Source organism: Fukomys damarensis, unplaced genomic scaffold (assembly GCF_012274545.1).
Source record: "Fukomys damarensis isolate Sample0158 unplaced genomic scaffold, DMR_v1.0_HiC HiC_scaffold_3, whole genome shotgun sequence".
In the NCBI taxonomy this organism is placed as follows: Eukaryota; Metazoa; Chordata; class Mammalia; order Rodentia; family Bathyergidae; genus Fukomys; species Fukomys damarensis.
This window is the reverse complement of record NW_022900915.1, coordinates 44,782,575-44,791,320: the sequence shown is the minus strand read 5'-3', so window position 1 is coordinate 44,791,320 and position 8,746 is coordinate 44,782,575. Positions and strand designations below refer to the sequence as shown.

At 45.0% G+C, this 8,746-nt stretch overlaps 1 protein-coding gene across 1 annotated transcript; it reads left to right on the top strand.

The window, feature by feature from the left end:
• Positions 1 to 7,792: 7,792 nt before the first annotated feature.
• On the top strand, positions 7,793 to 8,746 carry LOC104866251 (olfactory receptor 2T11). The gene has a single exon (XM_010630138.2). The coding sequence runs from the start codon at positions 7,793 to 7,795 to the stop codon at positions 8,744 to 8,746; it is 954 nt and encodes a 317-aa protein (XP_010628440.1).

The window sequence follows — 8,746 nt, the reverse complement described above, 5'->3', positions numbered from 1 at the left end:
CACGGCCGGCGACACAGAATCTGCTTCTTGGAGATGAAGGTGCCTGGTGTCACACTGACAGTGAGCGTTCTCGGCCGGCACATCTCCTGCCTAAAGCATTGTTAAGGGCTGTCGCTCAAGGGAGCCAGGGCGCAGCCTCGCCCAACTTGCTTATCTGAATTTTCTGAGCTTTCCACGTAGTGCTGTCAGCTAAGTCGCACCGGCAGCCGGGCAGGCCCTGCAGGAGTATGTTATGTGAGACGTGGTTATGTGTCCCTTGTCTGAATTGCTGGCTAACTTTGGAGTCGGGCTTGGAGCTGAATCCACGACCTACCTTGGGCATGCCTAGCCCATGCTACCACTGAGTTACACCCTCAACTTCTCCTGACTGTCCTTTCAAAGGAAAACTGCAATCCATTGCAAATCCATGCTCTTGATGACTTAATGTCAAATGTTCACTGAATAACATTCTGTAATGCTCATAGTGTAGTTTGATTTAGGAAGCTTTTGTGAAGATGATAGGATTGTATTTTGGGTTCTACATTCTGAGTCACATTGTATAAATGTCTTTATTTTTTACCTGTGAAATTACATTGTGGATTATTACCATTCTTTTATTCATCAGAGTCTAATATAAGCCTGGAAATTAATAAATATTTATTGGTCTACTGATTGGTTTGAATTTTATTCCACCATTAAGATTATAACATTGCTACCAACCTGCAAAACTTCTATTCATGCTTTAATGAAGTGATAATAGATAAATACAGAATGAAAAAGTCAAGACATTTTATTAGCTAATTTAGCTCTCTTGGGTTAAGTTGCTCAGTATAATTCTCAGCCTCTCTACTGGTATATTGGGAGACAAATATTTCTCTTTTTTAAAGGACTTTCAGTAAGAGGTGGTGTCTTGGTAAGTGGACAAACTGGACAGAATTTTAACTAAACAAAGACTACAGTAAACCTTCTATCATCTACTTATTACCTTTACTTCCTCATATATGTAAGGTCCTAAAAGAAAAAGAGTTAGCAAAACCTGCATTGATTCACCTGGTGTCTGTTTTGTCTGTGAGTGGAAGGCTTGGAGAAGGTTGGACAAGCTTTTCAGAAGTCACATAAGAGGCCAACACCAAGCAAATGTCACTCAATCTTATGTTACTTAGGTGTTGATGTAGAGATAGAGGGAAAATGTTTTTCCTCCACCAGTGCAAATGCAGGTAAAGAATATCACCTGGTTTTGCCTCAGAAGGTTTCTAATAATGTTTTATCCTTGCCTTGAAATAAAACAAGGAGACAAACAGAACGACCTGGAGGGATGACTGTCCTCACGTGCAGAAGCAGACCTGGTTCATTCATGAAATACCTTCAGCGTTGTTTCAGCGGTTCCATTCCCTTTGAGTTCTCCGTGACTCTGCACTAATGCTTTCTCCCTTCCCCTCCTCCCGCCTTCACCAGCGACCCTTTCTGAATTGTTCCCTCTACAAGATCACTGCATCTCACACTGCACACATCTCCCCACCTGGGGCACTTGCATCTTCTTCCCCTTTTCAATAGTGTCTTGCTTGGAGCTGGGTTGTTGTATATCAATATCTAGGAGGGCTTTTGTTCTCATATTCCCAAGATTAACTCTTCGCACATTTAACAAGAGCATGTCAATCTTGGGTTGATAAATACATCAAAAGTACTTGGAAAAACAGCAAGTTGGAGAAGTGCGTTCAGGCAGATCCCTAGATATTGCCGGCATTATGGGCTAGGTGTGGCAGAAGGGGTCTTCTACAATGCATTAATGTCTTTTCAAGAAACAGTGGTGGCTACCAGGATGTGCTCATTTTATACTGACTTGCCGATCTTCACATTTCTGATGTGTGAGATGTTCTACTGAACGCTCTATGGTTGATTGATTGATTGATTGAGACAGTTGCTGTTTCCCAGGCTGGCCTTGAACTCCTGAGCTAAGCAATCATCCTGCCTCAACCAGATGAGTAGCTCAGACTACATGAGAGTTTCATCTTGAACAGCTTCTACATTCTAATGCAGTCTTTTTTTAAATTTAAAATCTCACCCTATACATTGTGGCTGCCCACATCCCTCTCATAGATTACTTCTCTCTTAAAGGGAGTGACCAGGGCTTTTCCTCAGTCATTTCATGAAATTTATATACAAGGTAATTTGCAGTCACCAGACCTTCCTCTTTGTTACAAGCAATATATTAATGTGAAAATAAAATTATGAATTATAGAACCTTAAAATTTAATGGTGTCAGTTCCATACTTTCACTAAAGACAGAGAGGAGAACAAAGTTTAGAATGGCCTGTCAGTGACATCATCAAAAGTGTTCTCTCCCTGAGTTTCCAAAGGGCGTAACCGCATCATGAGCCATGATGTTCCAGATGATGAAGAGTAAAAGATAAAAGTGTCTTTTTAAAAAAATTATCAGTACAGTATTGGGTTTTGATCCTGATCCTCACAAACTTCTCTGAAGTGTTTAGATGAAGGTTTTAGCCCCATGGGAGATGGAGAAGCCATGTTCAGAGTAAGTGATTGCATCACTCAAGTTGATGCAGCCTGGATCCCCACCCTGTGTCCTGGTATTTTGCTTCCAAACCTTGGTGTCACTCAGTAGGCAATTTCCAAAGGAGAGAAAGTGTCTCCCAATGCAGCTTCTAGTTGGAGATGCGCCTAATCATGACCTGGGGACAGAGGCCCCTCTGGGAGCAACACACAGATAAAATCCATGTTTATTCTCTGTTGAGTGCCAGCTGAGCTGGACTTACAAGGACCTGGTGACTCATCCTGAAGGGTCACGAGACCCCCTGCACTCTGCCCACGGGTAAGGGAACCGGATATGAAATTTCCCGACACTTCCCTTCTACTCATTGAAGGAGATGCTTATGGATCTGTAGTGTCAAAGTCTAACAGTGAAAAACAGAAAGTCTCCCTACTGAATACTTACTTAACACCGGGGAAGATTTCAGCTGAAAATGCTTAGACAATGGTTTAGCATGGAGAAGACACTGCAGACCTGTGCTGCCCACCAAGTGGAGAGTAACCCTGAAGTCCTGCTGAGAGGCTGTGAACACAAGCTGCCTGAAATACTAGATCCTGACTCTGCAAAGATGCCAAATACAGGGGTCAGCATAATTAGAACAGTAGGTAATTTCAAAGCGTTGGGTTGTTACCTAAAATTAAGGGCTGATGGGTACACAAATATTAAGCTAAACAAGATGCATTTTTACTGCTTTCATTTGAGCTTGTGTTGAGGTAGAGCTTCTTAAATCCAAGTAACCACCATGGTCATTTTCAAACACCCCGTTGTGTGCCTCACTCAAAAGGACAGAGATTCAAGGGGCACTGGTGGGTGCAGTGCTGACCAGCTATTTGAGGAGCTCGCCAAGACCATCAAGGTGCCAAACAGATGCTGACAGCATCCACTCTGATTATTCTCTACTGCTTTGTCATTGTTGTTTGTTCATTTTAAAGCTGATTTTATTTTTTAGTCTACTCATCATGTAAGTGAAAAGCGGACCTTCATTTTGCACAGTGATGCATGCCAAGCACTAAATATTTTCCTGATGTGGAGTGTGTTGTCAGTAACTATTAGGAAATGAGTGGAGAAGAGCCATTTCTTTAGAAGGTGTAGCTTCCTAGAGTGCATATTTGAAGGCCTTCTCTGATATTTTTCTGAGCACCTCAGGTTTGAAGAATATCAGCGGAAACAGGTCAGTGAAACTGGCTGAGTTCACATAGAACAGGATGTTAAGAAAGAAGCTGGAAGCAGAGGAACAGTAGGGAAAATCTTTCCAAATTCATGCATTCCTCAGTGGGTTCTATTAAGTATTTTCTTAGTCACGGCTCATGTAAACAACTCTGGTTTCTTCCAGATTCTTCACAGACACTTCCTCCTCTGGGGCTGACAAGAAGAAAGGCACAGAGGGAAGCATCGTCCGAGGGTGGGAACTGAAGGGAAGCTTTCTGCGCTGACTAAAGACAGAGATGAGAACGAAGTTTAGAATGGCCTAGGTCAGCGACATCATCAAAACTTATCTCCCTGAGTTTCCAAAGCGTGTAAATGCAATGAGCCATGATGTCAATGCAGAAGGCTACACCTCTGGAAAGACAAAAATCAGAAAACGTATTTCCGCGTAACTAAAGCCATGTCCTGTGAGCCTCTACTTCTGACCACTGGATGACTCAAGGCATAACAGAGCAAGTACCTCTTCTGTCTCCAAAGACTACAGGAAACATCTTCAAAGGGAGAAAAGGTAATGTCCTGTAATTTCCAGCATGGTTGATCACAGATAACAGTTCTTCCTAATTTGGAAGATTGCAAAAAGCTTAACTTTTGAGTATTTTTAATAAAAAAGTATAATGCACACTGTGCATTAATGGCTTCAATGTGAAGAAAAATTAGTGTTAAAATATATATATATCTGTAATATATATGTATACATATACACACACAATAAAGAGATGGCAAATGTGCCACCTTTCTCATTTAAAAATACAATGAAACTCTCCCCATGAATATGGATGTAGATGTCCCTTCTATCCGTGACCATTTGGAATTCTGTTATACGCTAAAACTTAATCTAGTGTGAGTTCAGTTAGCAATGCTTCAGTTACCGCTCTTGCCTTATTACTGGAAATAGCACCAAGATGAATCTTTATACAATGAGTTCACCCCTCCTCTGATCATCTCCAAACCAGATTCTGAGGAGCAGAAACTTGCTATTTTTCTCACCCTTCACAGTGAATAGGTAGTCTCTCAAAAGTCAAATCATTCTCATTCAAAGCAGGTGTGTGTGCGAGCCCTCCCAGCACCCCGACGATCAGCACACACCGACTTAGCCAGAGGTTCAAGCTGAACGAGTGTGGGGGAAAGCCCACTTCTGTGTGGCAGCCTCTCTCCCTGCTCTTTGGCCTTTGCAGCAGATGGGATAGAGACCAGTGCTCCATCTCTAGCTCCTCCTTTCTTATGAACTTTGTTGACATCTAGTTACTCCATAACTCAGTGTCTTGCTTTTAAGCCACAGGGGAAAAAAACTGTCTTGAATTTATACATATTAATATCACTGATTTGGAAGTAAGTTGCATTGCTGTTGCCCATGGCAATTTTCTATGGCAATTTTATTTTGGATTAAGAATATATATAAAGGCTGGCATTTGTATTTCTCTTCAGCACATTTTATGTAAAAACACAGGCTTGCTTTAGGGTGATACTACTAGCAAAGTATCACGTTAAGAAAAATAGAATATCCAGTCTCCTTTGTATTGACTGTATATGTTTTAAGATCTTTCATTTATTTATGGAGCAAATATTTACAATGTGCCAGTCACTCCTTTAGCTGGTGGAGGTACCCAGTTCATAAAAAAGGCAGCAGTCCTGACTACATGGGAATTAAGAGACAAATCCTAAGCTAAGTAAGCACATAACGTGTTGGTGGGGTTAGGAGAGGGGCAGAAGCGTGAGGCCGTCAAGGAGGGTGAGAGTAGGTCCCTCCCAGCAGGTGGTTTTGCACAAAGCCCTGAGGAACATGAGGCCATGAGCTTGCACAGATGTGGGGACCCAGGTCCTGGCTGGAGGCCCCCAGAGTGGGCACCGAGGGCAGAAGGTGACTGCTGTATTGTGCGCTGAACGGACTGGAGGAGGCAAAGGGTCCAGAGCTTGGCGGGTCCTGAGGTGGAAGATGACGGCGTGGTTCCGTGCAGGCTCCTGCACCAGTGTGACTTCCACGCTGTGAGGAGACTCAAGGGACGGCCCCCAGGGGACCAGGAGGAGCCGATGCTGGGCTAGACCAGGCTGCTAGGCGTGAGAGTGTTGAGAAGTGCACGTGCTTCATCTGAAAACTTTGATTCCTTTTGGATAAAATGTCTTGATTCTCTTAATATGACTGTGAGAGGTATTCTCTCACTCTCAGTATGGATTAGCTTCATTAAGAAGTTTTTAAGGAAGGGTAAGAGAAAGGAAAATGGGAAAAGAAAAAAATATGAGAAAATGACAAAATGGAAGAGGGGTGAAGGGAGGTCAGGGTCAAGGGGAAAAATGAGAACCAAGACCTGTCATGTAGAGGTACAAGATCCCAATGATGAATGTAACTGTACTGTATACCTAAAAAGTACCAATAAACACAATGAGAGAAAAAAAGACGTTTTTCAGTCTAAAATAGAATCTCTTTTATATTCATATACATGAACAAAAATATGCCTTAGATAATATTTCTTTCCACTGGGAGGTGGAGGAGAACTCGAATGAGTTTGCGGGTGGCGGAATCTCACAGCAAGGCCCTCAGCACTGAACACAGGGCTCCAGGGCAGCCGGAGGAGGAGGAGTGACCTGGGGATCACTAGAGGAGTTTAGGCTGAGCCCATTCAATGCCAATGCCGGAAACTCACTTCCATGTCCCATATTGATTATGTTTATTGACTCCGTGAGTAGCTTTTCCACTTTCTTTACAATTCTTGAATTTTGTGAAACTTAGTGTGACTTTGGCATGGCAAAGGACAAACACCCAGATTCCAATCTCAGAGAAATGGTGACTCACAAACTTATGTTAAAATTAATTTTAAATGTTTATTTGAAAGCATTCTGGGGGCCGGGGATTTAGCTCAGCGGTTCGGTGGCCTGCCTTGCAAGCACAAGTACCCTGACAAAAAAAAAAAAAAAAAAAAAAAAAGAAAAAGAAAGCATCCTGTATTTTCATTCACTCACTCCGGTAATCCTAGTTTGTGAGGCGAAGTCCCCCCGTTCTGCGACTGGAGAAAGAGTGACGTCAAAGCATGGGCCTGGACTCCCCCCGGACTGGACTCTGATTGTGACGTACACAGATATCTGATCCGAGGCACAATCCCAGTGACACAGGAGGAGAACATTTCATCACAGGTATGTTTGTTTTCCCTTTCTGCTTTTTAATAAATCTTTAATCCATCTGCTAAGAGAGAGCAAGAGATGAAAATCCCTCCCTACCCACAGCCAGTTGCTGTCTCGCTCCTCTAGCTGCCCCGTGGCTTGCTAGTCCTGAGCTAAGTCCTGGCCTCTGTGTGAGGAATGTCGTCGGCAGACCTCTGGCACAGTTAACCCCTTGATCCTGTTGTCTCTCGGTGACACGGGTCCAAGATGCTAACATTTTTTATGTCCTTCACCTGTTTCCCAAACCCATAGTAGTATGGGGAGCAATACGGGAATCAGCCTGGCACAGTCCAAAGTGCCCTTTAATAGTCTCATTCTAGAAGCTGTCTGCAGAGCACCTAGACAGTAAAGAAACAACGAGGCAAACTTCCAGGCAGGAGGCTAACAAAGCTCTGCAGGCAGAACAGAGGAGGAACCACTTTAGATACAGCAACAAGAGACAAAAAAGGAAAGACAGGGAAGTTTAATCCATGAGCAGCTGTGAGCACCCTCACCCTTCACTCCCTGAGTTACTCATTCTACTCATCTTCGGCTATTTGATTAGTGAAGCAATCATATTTTTCTCCAGCCAGAATTCACTTAGACCTAGCGTGGACGTGAAATGGTGAATGAACGTAGGGGTCAAGGCTCTGCTTCGGGTGTGGTGCGCTGCTTGTGTCATGCAGCCACCGTGAACCACACAGACTCTGCCTAGAGGTGAAACACAGATGTCACGAGGCTGATCTCCCACTGGCTGGCACATTTCCTTTTGTTTTTCTCTAGTGTTCCACCCTGGGAGATTTCATCCCAACCAGGACCCTGTGCAGGGTCCTCCGCTGCAGGATCATCCCCTCGTTAAAAGCGCCTGGTCTCGCTTTCCTCCCTGGTCTTCCTGTGCTCCTGCTCCCTGTAGCTGCATAAGCAGCAATGTCAGTGAGAAACACAACTTCCTCCTCTGACTTTACACTGCTGGGGCTTCTGGTGAACAGTGAGGCTACAGGGATTGTATTCACCGTCATCCTCGCTATCTTTGTGGTGGCCGTAACAGCAAACTTGGTCATGATATTCCTGATTCAGGTGGACCCTCAACTCCACACGCCCATGTACTTCCTGCTCAGCCAGCTCTCCATCATGGACACGCTTTTCATTTGCACCACGGTTCCAAAGCTCCTGGTGGACATGGTTTCCACAGAGAAGACCATCTCCTTTGCGGCCTGCGGCATCCAGATCTTCCTCTACTTGACTATGATCGGTTCCGAGTTCTTCCTGCTGGGGCTCATGGCCTATGACCGCTACGTGGCTGTCTGCAACCCTCTTAGGTACCCGGTTCTGATGAACCGCAAAGTGTGCCTTCTGCTGGCCGCTGGGGCCTGGTTGGGGGGCTCTCTGGATGGCTTCCTGCTCACACCCATCACCATGAACGTCCCCTACTGTGGCTCCCGCAGCATCAACCACTTCTTCTGTGAGATCCCCGCGGTGCTCAAGCTGGCCTGCGCGGACACATCCTTGTACGAGACCCTGATGTACATCTGCTGCGTGCTCATGCTGCTCACTCCCATCTCCATCATCTGCGCCTCCTACTCCCTCATCCTGCTAACCGTGCACCGCATGCGCTCCACGGAGGGACGGAAGAAGGCCTTCACCACTTGCTCTTCCCACCTGACTGTCGTCAGCATCTTCTATGGGGCGGCCTTCTACACCTACGTGCTGCCCCAATCGTTCCACACGCCCGAGCGGGACAAGCTGGTGTCCGCCTTCTACACCATCGTCACGCCCGTGCTCAACCCACTCATCTACAGCCTGAGGAACAGGGACGTCTCGGGGGCGTCTAGGAGGGTATTCACGCGTTGCTCTTCAGCTCAGGAAGTAGGAACAGGCTAG